Here is a 20915-nt window from a genome sequence, read left to right as displayed (position 1 = left end):
CGCTGCAAACAAAGCCATTAGGTTAGCTAAGCAGAAATTTTATAATAAGTTTAGTGCTGCTTTGAATTCGAAGGAAACCTGGAAGTCGATTAAACATATTGGTATCGGAAAATCCAAATGCGATATTTCTGTCCTCCCTGATGTAGACATTAACGAGATAAATATAAATTTTGTAAATCTGCCAATCTCAACTGACAATATATGTGCTGACAATTATTGTATTCGCGCTAATGTTGATTTTGGTCCTCTTGAGTTTGCTAGTGTCGATGATTGTGATGTCGTTCAAGCCATTCTTTCAGTAAAGTCTAATGCTATGGGGTTCGATGGTATATGTCCGAAATTTTTAAAAATAATTCTTCCTAAAATCCTTCCTCACTTAACCTACTTGGTTAACTCTGTGCTGACGTCCTGTGTATTTCCAAAATGTTGGAAAGTTGCTAAGGTAATCCCAATCCCCAAGCAAAACAAGGAGTATAGAACTATAGCTATTCTGCCTTTCCTTTCCAAGGTCGTCGATCGAATTTTGCACTGCCAGATAAATACTTATGTGCAGGATAATAACCTTCTCACAGATTTCCAGTCTGGATTCAGGTCAAATCGTAGCTGTAAAACGGCGCTCCTATCGGTGATAGAGGATATTCGAGAACAAGTTGACAAAAATTTTACTGCTTTCCTGACTCTTCTCGACCATTCAAAAGCGTTTGACTCGGTCGACCACACCGTTCTCTGCAAGAAGCTGGACAACCTATTTAATTTCTCCAACTGTGCAACAGCCCTAATAAGATCGTATTTGGCCGACCGAACTCAGGCAGTAAGTGTTGGTAGCAGAAAGTCTGACTTCGTCAGTGTTTTAAGAGGAGTCCCACAAGGCCCAATCCTTGGTCCCCTGTTATTTGTTTTGTATATAAACGATTTGCCTGGTGTTCTCAAGTATTGTAATATTCACATTTATGCTGACGACGTACAATTGTATGTGCTGTCCTAGTGATCGTACCAGTTCATGTATTAATAACTTAAATTACGATTTGTGTCAAATTGGTACGTGGGCTTCTATGAACAGCTTATGTCTTAACCCTAAGAAGTCGAAATGTATAGTCATTCATAGGTCACTAGAAAAAGTGGAATGGAAGATTTAATTTTAGACAACACTATTATAGAATACGTTGACACGGCAAACAATCTAGGTGTAGTTTTTAACAAAACCTTGACATGGAAAGATCACATCTTCCGCACAGTGGGAAAAGGGTATGGGATGCTCCATACACTCTGGCTTACACAATATTTTACTCCGTTACATATTCGTCTACTAATAGCAAAAGCGTACTTAATACCTACGCTCCTTTATGGTTGTGAGGTTTACTCTGTGACTATGTATGTAATAGGAAACTTAATGTTGTTTATAACAACATTGCTAGATACGTCTATGGGTTGAAAAGACTTGACCACGTCTCTCATCATGCTTACAGGTTGTTAAACATTTCTTTCGATAACCTTATTAAACTTAAAAGGCTCACTACGCTACATAAATTAATATATACGAAGGAACCTGACTATCTGTATCGGAGGCTAAATTTTCTCCAGTCGTCTAGATCTGTTCTCCTTACCCACTTCAGACATCGTATGCTAATATCTGATCGCCAGTTCTTCATTACTTCCATACGTCTTTGGAACTCGCTCCCTTCTATACTTAGGCTTATAAGCAATGCTCTGCTCTTCAATAAAGAATTAACAAGTTTCTATAATAACCTAGACAATTAAAATACTGATTTCTTCTAAGCAAATGTACTCTATCATTCGTTTATTTTATTTATTTACTATTTATTAAATATATTATTTATTGTAACCTTTTCTTAGCCATAGTCATTAGCTTTAAGTTTCAAGTTTAAATTGTTCCTATTTTATGCCTTTTACCGACCAGCACTATAAAATAATTTTTGCCAAATTGTTGTGCTGGGATGAATTGCCTAATAAATACAAATACAAATACATGGCTATGCGTCTGGGCCCACTGCTTTGGATGGTTTAGCTTGACCGATGGCATCCTCAACCAATTTGGCGGTGATGGTAATTGGTGACGCGCTGAATTTATGTTTATGTGCGTGTCTGTTGGCCCTCCGTCTATCTTTGTCGACCGTAGAATGCATTATATGACCTTGCGGAAAGCACGCTCCCCTTGGCGGGCATCAGTCGGGATAGGGAGGGCAGCAAAGTGGTTGTCTGTAAAGGATTTGTATTGGTCCCACTTTCCTTTTTTAAAGTTTATGAAAGTGCGTTTTTCTGTGACGAAGAAGTCGGTGGTACGCTCGAGCGAAATAAGTATAGGCAGTTGGTCGGATGCCAATGTTACCATCGGCTGCCAGTTGACGTAGTTTACGAGTTCTGCGCTCACGATGGAAATATCCGGCGAACTGTGACAGCTTCCTACCATACGTGTGGGGGCGTCTCCGTTTATTGTGCGGAACGTCGTTTCTTCTATTTGATCCGCCAGCATCTCACCCCTATTGTCCGCCCGCAAGTTTGAATGCCATAGATCGTGATGGGCATTGAAATCGCCTAATATAATGCTATTATTGCCAGTGAGTAAGGCGCTTAGGGTGGGGCCGTGTGTAGAAGTCCACGAAAGTGGGGAAAGCTTCTGACCGCCATTCACCTGGGAATGGCCAGAGCGATTCTTTTGTCTGCGGTTCTAGGAGCTGTTATTGTTGTTGTTGTTGTATCGATAAGGTTGCTCCCCGAAGGCTTTGGCGAGTGTTATCGATGTGATGGTCCTTTGCCGGATACAGATCCGGTACGCTCCGGTACCACAGCACCATTAAGGTGCTAGCCCGACCATCTCGGGAAATTTATGTGGCCACATTAAACCTTCAGGTCATCCCCTCCCTCCTCATGGAACTTGGGGTCGCCAGAGCCTCGTCTGTTAGTGAAACAGGATGCGCCGCGGATAGGTGAGGTTGACAATTGGGTTTGGAGAAGCTATATATTTCGCTGGCAACCTGAAGGGTTGCGCTACACACCCCTTGAATCTGGTATTTTAGTCGCCTCTTACGACAGGCATACCTACCGCGGGTATATTCTGACCCCCTTACCCGCTGGGGGCGGTTCAAGCAGCTCACTACTGCCGGTCGCTTGCGGCCAAATATCCTCTGGGTAGCCGCTAAACATCCGTTTGACGGTGAGCTAATGTGAGAAGGCGACAACCTGGCTAGGCCACTCTGACATAATCGGTTTAAGGGCTATCCGGGGGAGATCTCATCGGCAGCGCCTGTACACCTCTATGTGCGGCTGCAAGCGGGCGTCTGCCTTGGAGCAAGCGGCTCGCTACATAAACGTGTCAAGTAATATTTTCACCCCCGCTGAGCGGGTTGTGCGCTGGGCTTGGGACCCGCCACGTAAAACCATACTCCAATGAAATATAACTACAAGCCTCGGATAAATACACTCTCTATTGATGACGACCATGGCAAACGTTTGAAGGACAATGAATTGAGGGCATGCACCTGGAACATCCGCTCCCTGAATGGGATTGGTGCAGATGCCCGGCTGGTTGATGTCCTCGTCAAAGCAAAATCTGACATCACCGCCATCCAAGAAATGCGTTGGAGAAGCAAGGAAGAAAGAAGATCAAAAATTGTGACATATATTGGAGTGGCCATACGAATAAGCGCAGTTTCGGCGTCGGATTCGTGGTGAGAGAGAGACTTTGTCGCCATGTTCTGGCGTTCACACCTGTGGACGAACGTCTCGCCGCTATCCGAATAAAAGCAACATTTTTTAATATATCATTCATCTGCGCCCATGCGCCGACAGAGGAGAAAGACGATGAGGTGAAAGACTCTTTTTATGAACAATTAGAACGCACATACGAGCGCTGGCCCCGTCACGATATAAAAGTCGTGCTTGGTGACTTTAACGCCAGGGTGGGCAAAGAAGGTGGTTTTGGCCCTACAGTCGGAAAGTTCAGCCTACTCAATGAAACTTCTCCTAACGGACTGAGGCTGATTGACTTTGCCGGTGCTCGAAACATGGTCATATACAGCACGAGGTTCATGCATAAAAAGATACATCAAGCTACATGGCTCTCTCCTGGTCGAAATACTCGCAATCAGATCGATCACGTTGTGATAGACGGACGACATGTCTCCAGTGTTTTAGATGTGCGCACGATCCGAGGATCAACATCGACTCGGAACATTATCTCGTTGCAGCCAAAATACGCACCCGCCTCAACGCGGCTAAAACCAAGGAACAAAAAACACAAGGGAAGCTAGACGTCGAAAAGCTTCAATCACAACAGACTGCCAATGATTTCGCAACTCGACTCTCACACCTACTCTCTGTGAGCACTTCTCATCCTGAAGGAATACAGGAGCAGTGGGAGCATATTTCCAAAGCACTTTGTACTGCCGCCGAGGAAAAAATTGGTTACCGGCGACCACGAAAAAACAACTGGTACGATGAAGAATGCCGCGTTGCAACTGAAAGAAAAGACGCTGCCTACAGGGCTACGTTAAAAGCGAGCGCGACAAGAGGAGTGTGTGAACGCTATCGTGAGTTGAAAAAGGAAGCGAGACGCCTTTTCAGGAAGAAAAAAGCAGACGCAGAAAGGCGTGAGTGCGAGGAGCTTGAGCTGATATCCACTAGGAATAACGCCCGAAAATTTTACCAAAAAAATACGGCGACAGACGGAAGGTTTTAAGACCGGGGCAAACTCCTGTAGGAACGAAAACGGTGACCTTGTAACTGATGTCCAGAGAGTGCTTAGATTATGGAGGGAACACTTCTCTGTTAGAATAGCAATAACCAGATTGAAAAACAAGGCCGTGGGCGCTGATGGATCGCCTGCGGAGCTATTCAAGTACGGCGGCAAGCAGTTGGTAAGGCGCTAGCAGCAGCTTCTTGGCAAAATATGGACGGAAGAGTGTATGCCCGACGGTTGGAATCTAAGTGTTCCTTGCCCAGTCCACAAGAAGGGGGATACTGCAAAATGCACCAACTATCGTGGAATCAACCATCTTAATATCGCATATAAGGTCCTTTCAAGTGTATTGTGCGAAAGATTGAAGCCCACCATGAACCGGCTGATTGGACCTTATCAGTGCGGCTTCAGACCTGGTATATCTACCATCGACCAGATTTCCACAATGGAAAAAACCCGTGAAAAAAGAATCGACACACATCACCTCTTCGTCGACTTTAAAGCTGCCTTCGACAGCACGAAAAGGAGCTGCTTATATGCCGCTATGTCTGAATTTGGTTTCCCCGCAAAACTTATACGGCTGTGCAAAATGACGTTGAGCAACACCATCAGCTCAGTCAGAATTGGGAAGGACCTCTCCGAGCCGTTCGAAACTAAACGAGGTTTCAGACAGGGTGACCCCCTATCGTACGATTTCTTTAATTTGATGCTGGAGAAAATTATACTAGCTGCAGAACTTAGCCGCACCCTAACAATATACTATAAAAGCGTGCAATTACTGGCATATGCTGATGACATTGATATCATCGGCCTAAACACCCGCGCTGTTAGCTCTGCTTACTCCAAACTGGAAAAAGAAGCGGTAAAGATGGGTTTGATGGTGAATGAGGACAAAACGAAGTACCTGCTGTCATCGAGCAAAGAGTCAGCACATATGCGCCTTGGCAACCACGCTACTGTTGGCAGCCATAATTTCGAAATAGTAAAAGACTTCGTTTATTTGGGAACCAGCATTAACACTAGCAACAACATCAGCACTGAAATCCAGCGAAGAATCAATCTTGCCAATAAATGCTATTTTGGACTAGGTAGGCAATTGAAAAGTAAAGTCCTCTCTCGGCGAACGAAAATCATACTCTACAAGTCACTTATCGTACCCGTCCTGCTATATGGGGCAGAAGCATGGACCATGACAACAGCAGATGAAGCGGCTTTGGGAGTGTTCGAGAGAAAAGTTCTTCGAAAGATTTATGGACCTCTTACGCGTTGGCGATGGCGAGTACCGAAGAAGATTTAATGATGAGCTGTACGAGCTATACGCAGACACCAACATAGTCCAGCGAATTAAAACGCAGCAGCTGCGCTGGCTAGGCCATGTTATGCGAATGAAAGATGATGCTCCGGCCAAGAAAGTGTTTCTATCGGAACCCGCCTATGGAAGCAGAGGCAGAGAGCGGCCCCCACTCCGTTGGAAGGACCAGGTGGAAACGATTTAAACTCCATTGGTGTGACCAATTGGCGCCGGTTGGCGGAGCGAAGGAGCGAATGGCGCGCCTTGTTGGACGGCCATAACCGTTTAGACGGTTAAGCGCCAATTAAGTAAGTAAGGCGCTGATGTTAGGGCGGTATCCACTGGGGCAACAGGTGGCAGGAGGGATGTAGATTTCTAGGTTTTCATCGCCTGACCGGACAGATAAGCCTTGTCGTTCTAAGACACTGTCCCTGCGGCCGATGCCGGGATCAAATATATGAAATTGCACAGAGCGGTGTATGATGAACGCGAGGCCGCCTCCTTTTTCGCTCTCGCGATCTTTTCTGTAGACATTATACGCAGAACAGGTCTGCAGAGCAGATCTTGCTGTGAGTTTAGTCTCTTGAATCGCAGCAATGCGTATGTTGCGCCGCTGTGAAATCGACTATCTCTGTGGCTAAGGCGCAGACTACGGGAAGTCCTAGGGCGTGAACAGCAAGGAGCCACAAAATATTTATAGAAGTTACGTGGACGTCTGGTTTTGGGATCTAGCCCAGAACGACCTGTCCGATGCAACCATCCCTTCCACGAAACACACTGACAAGAGTATGACCGTCCTAAAACGATTCTTTTCCGGCAGATGTAGCAAAACCATTTCTCAGGACCGGGTCAGGAGACCGACCCGGATTGGGTTCGATACCTTCCCGGAGTAAGAGAATATGGAGCAGTCCCGCTGCCAGGATCTGCTAGGAGGATGACAATTTGTGGGAGGGACACAACAAATTAAATGGGGTTACACTGACATGACAGTCCTTGGTCGGAAAACATACCCAGTCGCTCCGGTACATAGAACCAACTGCCTTGGGAAGCGAATTACGAGAATTTTATCTGACTATAACACTTTATATTATAATAATATTCAACCAGATGTATTCTCCAGCATCACTGTTTTTACTAATGCGCTAGTTACAAACTGTTTTTAGTGTAAGTTGGGCGCTTCCCAAGGCAGTCGGTTCTATGTACCGGAGCGACTCGGGATTTTTCCCGACCAAGGACTGTCATTTCAGTGTGACCCCATTTAATTTGTTGCGTCCCTCCCACAAATTGTCATCCTCCCAGCAGTTCCTTGCAGCAGGACTGCTCCATACTCTCTTACTCCGGGAAGGCATCGAATCCAATCCGGGTCCGTCTCCTGACCCCGGTCCTGAGAAATGGTTTTGCTGCATCTGCCGGAAAAGAATTTTTTTAGGACGGTCATACTCTGTTCAGTGCGTCTCGTGCAAGGGATGGTTGCATCGGACAGGTTGTTCTGGGCTTGATCCCAAAACCTGACGTCCACGTAACTTTTATAAACCTTTTGTGGCTCCTTGCTGTTCACGCCCAAGGGCGTCCCGTAGTCTACGCCTAAGCGCCCCCCCCCCCCCCCACTACCTTTCAGCAGCCCCGCTGTTCAGCAAGCCACAACAAGTACCTGCTGCTGCTCGCGCCCCACGGCGCCAACAACTCAAACAGCTGATACCACTCATAACAACTACCTTCGTAGTAGAGTTGGTAGCAATGCTGAGCATCAGCCCTGCCCCCGTCTTCTCCCCCCCCCCCCCCCTGTTGTTGTTGTTGTAGCAATGCTCGCCCCACCTAATAGCCGCGACCGATCACAAATTGTCATCAATATCCTCTAACGGGAGTCCAAGGAAACTTGCCGTTTCAACAGGGGTGGACCATAAGGAAAGGGGTGTTAGAGGCGTTGGTTCCACATTACAATTAAAGAGATGGTTGGTGTCATGTTGGGACACATTGCAAGCGGGGCATACATTTTGTATGTCGGGGTTGATTCTGGATAGGTAAGAGTTTAACCTGTTACAGTATCCAGAACGAAGTTGAGCAAGAGTGACACGCGTTTCCCTGGGGAGTATGCGTTCCTCTTCCGCGAGTTCTGGATATTTTTCTTCAAGTACAGGATTCACCGGGCAATTCCCGACATAAAGGTCCGACGCCTGTCTATGGAGTTCACCAGGGACCTGCTTGTGTTTTTTCGCTTCATACGGAGATGACTCCTTAGGCCCCTAGGCGGTGCTGGTTCGTCAATCAGATGTCTGTTGGGATGCCCAGGTTTCTGGGTATTCAACAGAAACTGTTTGGTCAGCATCTCATTTCTCTCCCTGATGGGGAGTATTCTCGCCTCATTATGCAGATGGTGTTCTGGGGACATAAGAAGACAGCCCGTGGCGATTCTGAGAGCAGTATTTTGGCAGGCCTGTAGTTTCTTCCAGTGGGTAGTTTTTAGGCTTGGCGACCATATGGGTGACGCGTAGCACGTAATCGGCTGGCTAATTGCTTTGTATGTGGTCATGAGCGTTTCTTTATCTTTTCCCCAGGTACTGCCAGCAAGGGATTTGAGGATTTTATTACGGCTCTGAATTCTCGGAACAATTGCGGTTGCGTGCGCACCAAAATGTAGATCCTGATCAAACGTCACACCCAAGATTTTGGGGTGTAGGACAGTCGGTAGCGTAGTGCCATCGACGCGGATGTTCAATATGGTCGACATTTGGGGCGTCTATGTTGTAAATAAGGTCGCGGAAGATTTAGTCGGTGACAATGCCAGGTTTCGCGAGGCGAAAAAACTGGAGAGATCAGGGAGATAGCCGTTTATTTTATTGCATAGCTCATCGATCTCTGGGCCTGGGCCTGTGGCCATTATTGTGCAGTCATTGGCGTAGGAAACGATTGTGACTCCTTCCGGTGGTGAAGGTAGCTTAGATATGTAGAAATTAAACAGAAGTGGGGATAGGACACCACCCTGTGGCACCACTTGTTAATTCTCCTTGGCTTTGATGTTTCGTTTCTAAATAGCACCGATGCCTGCCGACCACCCAGATAATTTGCGGTCCACCTTTTAAGACAAGGGGGAAGGGTAGACCCTTCCAGGTCTTGCAGTAACGAGCCATGGTTGACCGTATCAAAAGCTTTTGATAGGTCTAGCGCTACGAGTACTGTTCTATGGTGGGGGTTTTGATTTAAACCGCAATTTATCTGGGTGCTAATGGCATTTAGCGCGGAGGTAGTGCTATGGAGTTTTCTGAAGCCATGCTGATGGGAGGCTAGTTGCAAATTTGCTTGGAAATAAGGGAGCAAAATGGCTTCGAGCGTCTTTGCTACTGGCGATAGGAGAGATATCGGACGATACGACTCTCCTATGTTAGCTGGTTTACCAGGCTTTAGTAGCGGGACCACCTTGGCCATTCTCCATTTCTCGGGTATGACAAAGGTGGAAAGAGACAGGTTGAAGACCTGCGCTAAGTATTTGAAACCCTCTTTCCCTAGGCTTTTAAGCATCGGCATGGCTATGCCGTCTGGGCCCACTGCTTTGGATGGTTTAGCGCGACCAATGGCGTCCTCAACCTCTCTAGCGGTGATGGTGATTGGTGACGCGCTGAATTTGTGTTTATGTGCGTGTCTATTGGCTCTCCGTCTATCTTTGTCGACCGTAGGATGCATTATATATTGTCGGCAGAAAACGCTCGCGCATTTTTCCGCATCCGACAGCACCTTATCGCCAAAGGCGATGGAAACTTTGTCTTTGTGCTTAGTCGGATTCGATAGGGACTTTACGGTGGACCAAAGTTTACCTACACCGGTAGAGAGGTTACAACCACTTAGGTGCTCTTCCCATTTCGCCCGCTTGTGTTCGTCCACAAGCAATCTGATGCGTTGGTTTATATCCCTTATTTGGGGGTCGCCTGGATCAAGCTGTCTTATAAGGTCGCGTTCCCTCGCTAAGCTCGCGGCCTCCGCCGGGAAGTGGGGCCGGATTTCGGGAATTCTCCCGGCGGGAATGAAATGTGCCGAGGCGGATTCGATGACCTTACGGAAGGCACGCTCCCCTTGGCGGGTATCAGTCGGGATAGGGAGGGCAGCAAAGCTGCTGTCTGTTGCAGATTTATATTCTTCCCACTTTCCTTTTTTGAAGTTTATGAAAGTGCTTTTTTCGGTGACGATGAAGTCGGCGGTACGCTCGAACGAAATAAGTATGGGCAGGTGGTCGGATGCCAATGTTACCATCGGCTGCCAGTTGACGCAGTTTACGAGTTCTGCGCTCACGATTGAGATATCTGGCGAGCTATGACAGCTTCCTACCATACGTGTGGGGGCGTCTCCGTTTATTGTGCAGAACGTCGTTTCTTCTATTTGATCCGCCAACATCTCACCCCTACTGTCCGCCGGCAAGTTTGAATGCCATAGGTCGTGATGGGCATTGAAATCGCCTAAGATAATGCGATTGTTGCCAGTGAGTAAGGCCTCGATTTTAGGGCGGTATCCACTGGGGCAACAGGTGACAGGAGGGATGTAGATGTTGATGATTTCTAGATTTGCATCGCCTGACCGGACAGATAGGCCTTGACGTTCTAAGACATTGTCCCTGCGGTCGATGCCAGGATCAAATATATGATATTGCACAGAGTGGTGTATAATAAACGCGAGGCCGCCTCCATTTCCGCTCTCGCGGTCCTTCCTGTGGACATTATACCCAGAGCAGGTCTGCAATGCAGATCTTGCTGTGAGTTTAGTCTCTTGAATCGCAGCAATGCGGATGTTGTGCCGCTTCATGAAATCGACTCTCCGTAATCTTCCCAGTTAGTCCATTACAGTTTAACTGCAGAATTCTGAAGTGAATGAGGGGTGACGCCGCCACTCTAGGGGTAAGTGACGGGTGACTACGCCTAGGTTGTGGAAGGCCAGGACGCAATTGCTGTTGTGGCCTTGGGACTGGGCGCCCTTGGGCAAGCATTGGGGTACCCGGATGATTTGGGTTTGCGACCTGGCAACATGGCGCGATGAAACCCGTCGAGGGGTTGCCGTCGCGGAGACCAGAACATCTAGGAAAGTGGCACCACCCAAGGCAGGAGCTGCATTGAGCGGATGTCGCAAACCTATATATTCTGTGCTGGCAGACGGTGCAAACGGAGGTAGGGACTAAGAGTCTGTTTCCCTGACCTGCACGATTGCTGCCAGAAAAAAGGGGGGGAGAAGAAGACGGGGGCAGGGGCTGATGCTCAGCATTGCTACCAGCTCTACTACGAAGGTAGTAGTTATGAGTGGTATCAGCTGTTTGAGTTGTTGGCGCCGTGGGGCGCGAGCAGCAGCGGGTACTTGTTGTGGCTTGCTGAGCAGCGAGGCTGCTGGAAGGTAGTGGAGGGGCGCTTAGGCGTAGACTACGGGACGCCCTTGGGCGTGAGCAGCAAGGAGCTACAAAAGATTTATAAAAGTTACGTGGACGTCGGGTTTTGGGATCAAGCCCAGAACAACCTGTCCGATGCAACCATCCCTTGCACGAGACACACTGAACAGAGTATGACCGTCCTAAAAAGATTCTTTTCTGGCAAATGCAGCAAAACCATTTCTCAGGACCGGGGACCTCCCCCCTCTTTTCCGGCAGCAATCGACTCTTAGTCCCTACCTCCGTTTCACCGTCTGCCAGCACAGAATATATAGGTTTACCTCATCCGCCCAATGCAGCTCCTGCCTTGGGTGGTGCCACTTTCCTAGATGTTCTGGTCTCCGCGACGGCAACCCCCCAACGGGTTTCATCGCGCCATGTTGCCAGGTCGCAAACCCAATTCATCCGGGTACCACAATGCTTGCCCAAGGACGCCCAGTCCCAGGGCCACAACAGCAATTGCATCCTGGCCTTCCACAACCCAGGCGTAGTCACCCGTCACTTACCCCCAGAGTGGCGGCGTCTCCCCTTATGCACTTCAGAATTCTGCAGTTAAACTGTAATGGACTAACTGGGAAGATTACGGAGATAGTCGATTTCATGAAGCGGCACAACATCCGCATTGCTGCGATTCAAGAGACTAAACTCACAGCAAGATCTGCATTGCAGACCTGCTCTGGGTATGTCCACAGGAAAGACCGAGAGAGCGGAAATGTAGGCGGCCTCGCGTTTATCATACACCACTCTGTGCAATATTATATATTTGATCCTGGCATCGACCGCAGGGACAATGTCTTAGATCGTCAAGGCCTATCTGTCCGGTCAGGCGATGCAAACCTAGAAATCATCAACATCTACATCCCTCCTGCCACCTGTTGCCCCAGTGGATACCGCCATAATATCAGGGCCTTACTCACTGGCAACAATCGCATTATCTTAGGCGATTTCAATGCCCATCATGATCTATGGCATTCAAACTTGCCGGCGGACAGTAGGGGTGAGATGTTGGCGGATCAAATAGAAGAAACGACGTTCTGCACAATAAACGGAGACGCCCCCACACGTATGGTAGGAAGCTGTCACAGCTCGCCAGATATCTCAATCGTGAGCGCAGAATTCGTAAACTGAGTCAACTGGCAGCCGATGGTAACATTGGCATCCGACCACCTGCCCATACTTATTTCGCTCGAGCGTACCGCCGACTTCATCGTCACCGAAAAATGCACTTTCATAAACTTCAAAAAAGGAAAGTGGGAAGAATATAAAACTTTTACAGACAACCGCTTTGCTGCCCTCCCTATTCCGACTGGTGCCCGCCAAGGGGAGCGTGCCTTCCGTAAGGTCATTGAATCCGCCTCGGCACGTTTCATTCCCGCCGGGAGAATTTCCGAAATCCGGCCCCACTTCCCGGCGGAGGCCGCAAACTTAGCGAAAGAACGTGACCTTATAAGACAGCTTGATCCAGGCGACCCCCAAATAAGGGATATAAACCAACGCATCAGATTGCTTGTGGACGAACACAAGCGGGCGAAATGGGAGGAGCACCTAAGAGGTGGTAACCTCTCTACCGTTGTGGGTAAACTTTGGTCCACCGTAAAGTCCTTATCGAATCCGACTAAGCACAAAGACAAAGTTTCCATCGCCTTTGGCGACAAAGTGCTGTCGGATGCGAAAAAATGCGCGAGCGCTTTCTGCCGATAATATAAAATGCATCCTACGGTCGACAAAGATAGAAGGAGAGCCAATAGACACGCACATAAACACAAATTCAGCGCGTCACCAATCACCATCACCGCTAAAGAGGTTGAGGACGCCATTGGTCGCGCTAAACCATCCAAAGCAGTGGGCCCAGACGGCATAGCCATGCCGATGCTTAAAAGCGTAGGGAAAGAGGGTTTCAAATATTTAGCGCATGTCTTCAACCTGTCTCTTTCCACCTTTGTCATACCCGAGAAATGGAAAATGACCAAGGTGGTCCCGCTACTAAAGCCTGGGAAACCAGCTAACATAGGTGAGTCGTATCGTCCGATATTCCTCTTATCGCCAGTGGCAAAGACGCTTGAAGCCATTTTGCTCCCTTATTTCCAAGCAAATATGCAGCTAGCCCCTCATCAGCATGGCTTCAGAAAACTCCATAGCACTACCACCGCGCTAAATGCCATTAGCACCCAGATAAATTGGGGATTAAATCAATACCCCCACCATAGAACAGTACTCGTAGCGCTAGACCTATCAGAAGCTTTTGATACGGTCAACCATGGCTCGTTACTGCAAGACCTGGAAGGGTCTACCCTTCCCCCATGTCTTAAAAGGTGGACCGCAAATTCTGGGTGGTCAGCAGGCATCGGTGCAATTTATAAGCGAAACATCAAAACCAAGGAGAATTAAACAAGGGGTGCCACAGGGTGGTTTCCTATCCCCACTCTTATTTAATTTCTACATATCTAAGCTACCTTCACCACCGAAAGGAGTCATAATCGGTTCCTACGCCGATGACTGCACAATAACGGCCACAGGCCCACGCCCAAAGATTGATGCGCTATGCAATAAAATAAACGGCTACCTCCCTGATCTCTCCAGTTTTTTCGCCTCGCGAAACCTGGCATTATCACCGACTAAATCTTCCGCGACCTTATTAACAACATGGACGTCCCAAATGTTGACCATTTTGAACATCCACGTCGATGGCACTACGCTACCGACTGTCCTACACCCCAAAATCTTGGGTGTGACGTTTGATCAGGATCTACATTTTGGTGAGCACGCAGCCGCAATTGTTCCGAGAATTCAGAGCCGTAACAAAATCCTCAAATCCCTCGCTGGCAGTACCTGGGGAAAAGATAAAGAAACGCTTATGACTACATACAAAGCAATTAGCCAGCCGATTACGTGCTACGCGTCACCCATATGGTCGCCAAGCCTAAAAATTACCCACTGGAAGAAACTACAGGCCTGCCAAAATACTGCTCTCAGAATCGCCACGGGCTGTCTTCTTATGTCCCAGAACACCATCTGCATAATGAGGCGAGAATACTCCCCATCAGGGAGAGAAATGAGATGCTGACCAAACAGTTCCTGTTGAATACCCAGAAACCTGGGAATCCCAACAGACATCTGATTGATGAACCAGCACCGCCTAGGTGCTTAAAGAGTCATCTCCGTAAGCATTTTGAGGAAATACGGCACCTGAGAACCCAGCAGGTCCTTGGTGAACTCCACAAACAGGCGTCGGACTTTTATGCCGTGAATTGCCCGGTGAATCCATTACTCAAAGAAAAGTATCCAAAACTCGCGGAAGAGGAACGCATACTCCCCAGGGAAACGCGTGTCACCCTTGCTCAACTTCGTTAACAGGTTAAACTCTTACCTATCCAGAATCAACCCCGACATACAAAATGTATGCCCCGCTTGTAATGTGTCCCCACATGACACCAACCATCGCTTTAATTGTAATGTGGAACCAACGCCTCTAACACCCCTTTCATTATAGTCCACCCCTGTTGAAACAGCAAATTTCCTTGGACTCCAGTTAGAGGATATTGATGACAATTTGTGTTCGGTCGCGGCTATTAGGTGGGGCGAGCATTGCTACAACAACAACAACAACAGTGTAAGTTAATGTTTATTTTTGTTTGCTTTACCGTGTAATAAATTGTTAACTAATCTGTAAGGTTTGAAATACCATAGACGAGATAAATAAATAAATAAATCGTTTTCGAGATGGTCGGGCTAGTACCTTAATGATCTGCATCCCATAAAGGACTATCAAAATCGACAACACTCTCCAGGGCATTCGGAGAGTGTACTTATCGCTACAAGAACAACAACAGCACCGAAAATGGTCCCGAAAACAATTGCGATGTAAACGCTACGAAATAAGTCCTGAAGTCACAAAATAGCCTAGAAATTTTACGGAAATAGCCCCGCAAGCCAACTGAAATCATCGCGCTATAGTCCTGGAATGATAGACAGTAGTAGTCTACAAAAAAATTAAAATGCTCCAGGATGGTGCCTATATCTCGACCTATATAACCACCTATATAATTACAAACATCATTGGTTTGAGATTTTAAATTTGAACTGAATTGAACATAAACCAACAGACTAGCCCAGCGTTTAAGTCTGATTTTGAGTATTTAAGTCTGAATCATTAAATGGTTGTGCTAAGTTTAATCAAACAAACACTTAAACAAAAAGTAACTTACCTTGTTCTCGGGCCTTCTGGCGACGTTTTCGTGCTGCGTGTATCATTGCGGCATCTGGTATGGAACCGCTTTCCAACATTTGTTTTAAATGCTCGGGTTTGGAAAAGCGATGTTTCTTTGTATGATCATCCTCTTCATCTTCTTGCTCATCTTCATCAGACATATCGTTGCGTCCAGCACATATTGCTGCGCGTCCATTAAGAATAGTTTGAGGTTCTGATTTTTTAACAACAAGCTGTGAACAATAAAAAGGAATTACATTGTCAACATATTTTAATGGGAACAACATCAAAGTGGAAAACTAAAATGATTAGGAAAGAGGCGATCCAAAAATTACGTGACGCTTATTTTGCTGCTTTTCGCCCCCACCCCTCCCAAGTGATGAATTGTGACGCTTGCTTGGCTGCCTTCGTGATAGAGCGTGACGCTCTTCCTTAACTTCCCCGTAGGCGCGTCTCGAAATTTATGGATCACTAACTTACTAATTTAATTATAATAATAACAATTACATGGAGGGATTAAAGAGCTTATTTAACGCTATGTATAACCTTTAAGATACTCAATTTCCCCAACTTGAAATTCAACTTCACCTACATGAGGTTACTTGTCTTCTTATTCTTGTAGCAATAAGCTTACTCCCTGGCAGTTTTAGTGATGTTGAGGGTCCTTTGCCGGATATTGGGTATGTTCCGGAAAATAGCACTATTAAGGGACTAGCCCGAACATCGCAAGAAAGATTTGATATGAACACGTTAAACCTTACAGGCCGTCCAACGCCCTTCTTCCGTCGGAACTTTGGAACGCCGGCTAAATAAACAGGATTCGCCACGGTTAGGTGAAGTGGGCATTGGGTTTGAGAAGCTATGAATTGCGCTGCATACCCCCTTGCAGTATTGCGCTACACAACTCCTTGAAGCCCTAAGGAGACTGTTACAAATATGAATGTACAACGTACACCTTTTATATATGGATATGGATTTGACAACTATAAATTTTTCTAGGATTGGAGAATAATTCAACTCGTATAACATCAACTCGAGAACTATAAATTTCACAAAATTTCTCGAAGGTTATTTATAAGAGAACATTTTTATTTTCAACACCACCTCAACTCAATATCCAATTTGGGATAGTAACTGGGGAAATGTGCGGGGTATAGTTTTGAGAACTATAAATTTCTCAAACTTTCTTTTAGTTTGGAGAATAGATTGAGGATGATGTTGGAGTTCAACGCGAGAACTATAAGTTTCACTAAGTTTCTCAGAGGTTGGCTTATGATTATTGAGGATATCAACTTGAAAACTGTAACTTCGGAGGATAATAAGATTGATGTAGGATATCAACCTGAGAACTATATATTTCTAAAAGGCTGGTGAAATAATTTTTAATGTTTTTGGGTAAGTATTTGTGCTGCATGCCATACAAGACATTGATAGTGGAGACAATGGATTGACTGAGCTTACAAGTCAATCACGTATTGTTTGAGCCCGAGTGCATTATGGGGTTGCTGCTGCTAAACTGTTTAAAATAAACTATTGGACTTGGTTTAGATCAGAATTACATTAATGTGAAAAACCTGAACGTTACGATGCATTCTTGGTATTTGGTATAGTGACAACTGTTATGGTTGAGTTCATTGAATTCCCGGAACAACGAAGTCATCCAACTTATCAAATATGACACTTCTTCTTTTGTTGCGATTAAGACACTCCCCGAAGTTTTTGGGAGTTATATCGATAATTATATTCCTTTGCCGGATATTGATGCGATAGTTTCCCGAATTATTAAGTTACTACCATCACGGGAACATGTTAAGTGCTATAAAATTATTCAACGGCGAACGAAGTACATAAGTACGATACCAATAAAAATTTCACATGCCCTATGAAGACGATCTATTAAAATACTATTACCACATTTATTTAATTATGTGGAAATAATCCACTTAAGAATGCTTTTCATAAGGCCAGCCTGAGCTGGGATATTTTCACTATAGATATAGAATAATTATTTTACAACAGCTACCAGTCATCTGCAGTAGTCGACAAACCTTCAGGCTTATAACACAAATTCATCTACAGATCCGTTCAGATTCATTGCCCAAAAATAAAATTACTGATCAAGTTTCCACGGGTTATATGCCGGATTCACGGACTTTATTAGGGTGAACAGTGATTCTGAGATACGTGGATTTGTACGCCTAATTTCTATTAGTTTAATTTACTGTTGAAGTAGTTTTCCAAACATAGGTGCATATCACATTTGCAGTGGCTTAGAACTCGTATCACAGACCCAGCTCTCAGATTAAGCTTAAAATGATGAAATTTTAATAATACTCCGCTTTATAAATTGACACCTGTTGTCGTTGTTGTTGTAGCGATAAGGACCTTCCCGCAAGGCCTTGCGAAGTGTTATCGGTGTTGATGGTCCTTTGCCGGATGCAGATTCGGTACATTACGGCAACAAGTACCATTAAGGCACCAGCCCGATCATCTCGGGAACAATTTAGTATGACCACATGAAACCTTCCAAGGCCATTCCGCCCTCGCACCCCCTAGATCCGTGAGGAACTTGGGGCCGCCACGGGTAGGTGAGGTTGACTGACAATTGGGTTGGTTGGATAAGTTATATCAAGTACCCTCTTATGACCGGCATACCTGCCGCTGGTATATTCCAAGCCCCCCGACCCAGGTATGATGAAGCAACTAAAACCAGCGCATTAAAATCCTTTCATACCAGCAACACAAAATTGGAGGTAGTACTGTTGTTGTTGCCCAATTGAGTACATTGTAAATTGATATTTTATAAAAATTTGCATTGATATTTCCATCAAAATACATTATTTCAGTGTCCCTTTTAACTCAAAAATAAAAGTTTTTGCAAACTTTTCATTTGAAAATGTACTTGTGAATATGTTATATTGCACCAAAAGGGCCTATTAAAACCGAATCGGTGTTATAACTTCATAGGCATCACTTATGATATTAATGTTTTTCTTCTTTTTAAGGAATCATTTTGCGGTAAACTGCTGTCAAAAGATATTTAATTATGTAGCGAATCGAGCAGTGTATTTTGTTCTTTTGTCAGCGTATACGACATGGTTCCTGCACTTTTTCCTCAAAGCTATAACTTAGCTTTGTCGCAAATGAACACCCCATGGTTTGATGGGGCGCTGCGCGAAAAAAGCATGAATATTAATGGTTTTTTTTTTTTTTGTTTAATTTGGTAATTTCATTTTAGGCAAAACATGTATAGAAATTGATAATAATAACCTTACCACAAAGTCGTCTGTGCGAATTTCTGTTTGGATACTATCAGATTTTTTACTTTTACACTGTTCAGCACATATTGCTGAAGCAGTGCCCACAGCTTTGCTGCTCGTTGCCGACATTGTTGTACCCTTATATTTGTAAATAGTTGCTGTAGTTGAACCTAAATTGTGAGCATTATTGTTGTTGATGCTATCAGTGGATCTTCCATTCTCAGAGCGCTCATTTGATTGCCGATCACGATGTCGGCTTGATAAATTACCAGCGCTGGTATAATTATTACCAGCATCACCGGTTGACAATGCACTCTGACGTTCCTCTTTTCGCTTCCTGCGGCGCTCACGGTCCAACATGCGCATCAGTTTTTTGCTGTTTGATGACTTTCGTACTTGAAATACTTCTGCATCCTCCTCTGCAAAGAAATACCAGAAAAAGTTATAAGGTGAACATTTACAAAGGTAACATTCAATTAAAAATATAATTAGGCTTTATTGATTTTACATTTCCCAACACCCCCAAGGCCCATACAAAGCCTATAAACCCATATGTGTATAAAATGAGCTGCTTACCATCATCTGCAAAACTTAATAGCGTTTTGGTTTTCGGTTCCTCATTTTTATCAGTTTTATTAATTGATTTTTTGCTTGGATCTTTGCTTTTTTTATTAATTTGCGCCGGCTGTACCCTATCCACTTCCATTGCCATGGTGTCACCTCCATTTTCATCGTCATCCAGCGTGCCCGAAAACACTCGCCTTTGAATTTTTTTAGGCTTTCGAAATAGAGACATTGCACTTTAATGTGGTACTTATATTTGTTAACAAAATCTTAACTGTTTGAAGCACTTTTAAATTTCGTAAAAAAGGAATTAAAAATATTTTCAGACCGTCTATAATAAAATTGGCAGCTATTCAGGTAACATATATGTTCGCAGTTTTTGAGAGCTAAATTAAGCGCTGCCATAGTAAAAAAAAACATGTACTAAAAGCGTGTTGCAGGAAAGCGTACTTGCGCTATTTTGAGTTGTCAAAAATTAAGGAATTCTTTTTATATGATGACACTCTCAGAAATGTGTTTTGCGCAAAAATACTATGGATACCACCCCGGTGTCGGCGGGACCCGCGGGTCATATTTCGGTTTTTCGTTAATATCTTTTGAACGAGCTAAAATTTTTATTTTTCGGCTTTGGATTATTAATACTGATGTCAAGACGCGTCGTTTGACACCTGTCTCAATATTTTTGGTATCGTATTAGCAGTCGACCACTTAACTAGACTTTTACCCAATCCCCAAAAGGTGTTCTGGGAAAAAATACTATGGATACTACCACCGGTTTCGGAGGGACCCGCTGGTTAGTTTTCGGTTTTTCGATAATATCTCTTGTACGAGTAAAAATTTTTATTTTTCGGCTTTGGATTATTAATACTGATGTCAAGATACGTCGTTAGAGACCTCTTTTAATATTTTTGGACGCGTATTAGCAGTGTCATGCTGTCATATAGCTTTGTCTTTTAGCTTGTATTCCAAGACAAAATAAAGTAGTGTCATATGGATAAAGTCACTCATTTGAAGATATAAATTAGGAAAGATGCCCCGCTTCAGCACCGCTTTAAATTCAAAAGAAACTTGGAATAGGATCAAGAAAATTGGAATTGGCAAATCCAAGGCCGATCTCTCTGTCCCCCCTGATGTAGATGTTAACGGTATCAATGATAGTTTTTTAAAGTTACCTCCCTCGGCTGCTAATGTATGTATTGACAACTACGGTGATCGTGTAAATGTTGATGCTAGTCCTCTCGGATTTGTTCGTGTCGATGACTGTGATGTTCTGAAAGCCATACTTTTTGTGAAGTCCACCGCTATAGGCTTAGACAGAATATGTGCAAAATTTGTGAAAATTATTCTACCCGTAATCCTGCCCCATATAATCTATTTAATAAACTCTATCCTAACCACCTCTGTCTTTCCAAAATGTTGGAAAGCTGTTAAAGTTATACCCATTCCCAAACAAAACAAAGAGAACAGGCCGATAGCCATACTGCCTTTTCTTTCGAAGG

At 45.0% G+C, this 20915-nt stretch overlaps 1 protein-coding gene across 2 annotated transcripts in view; it reads right to left on the bottom strand.

Annotated features, from left to right (window-relative positions):
* LOC137249020 (PAX3- and PAX7-binding protein 1) overlaps positions 1-19818 on the bottom strand; it is a 40097-nt gene extending 20279 nt beyond the window's left edge. The window contains exons 1-3 of one of the 2 annotated variants that reach the window (XM_067780090.1): positions 19429-19818; positions 18868-19271; positions 15591-15825 (exon numbers count right to left, since the gene is read on the bottom strand). In XM_067780090.1, coding sequence (XP_067636191.1) covers positions 15591-15825; positions 18868-19271; positions 19429-19648 — 859 coding nt within the window. In that variant the 5' untranslated portion in view covers positions 19649-19818. Of the gene's footprint in view, positions 1-15590; positions 15826-18862; positions 19272-19428 lie in introns of those variants that run through there. The other variant, XM_067780100.1, reaches the window with a different exon arrangement.
* Between the last annotated feature and the right edge of the window lie 1097 nt (positions 19819-20915).

Source organism: Eurosta solidaginis, chromosome 1 (assembly GCF_040869045.1).
Source record: "Eurosta solidaginis isolate ZX-2024a chromosome 1, ASM4086904v1, whole genome shotgun sequence".
In the NCBI taxonomy this organism is placed as follows: Eukaryota; Metazoa; Arthropoda; class Insecta; order Diptera; family Tephritidae; genus Eurosta; species Eurosta solidaginis.
This window is presented reverse-complemented; position numbering and strand designations above follow the sequence as displayed.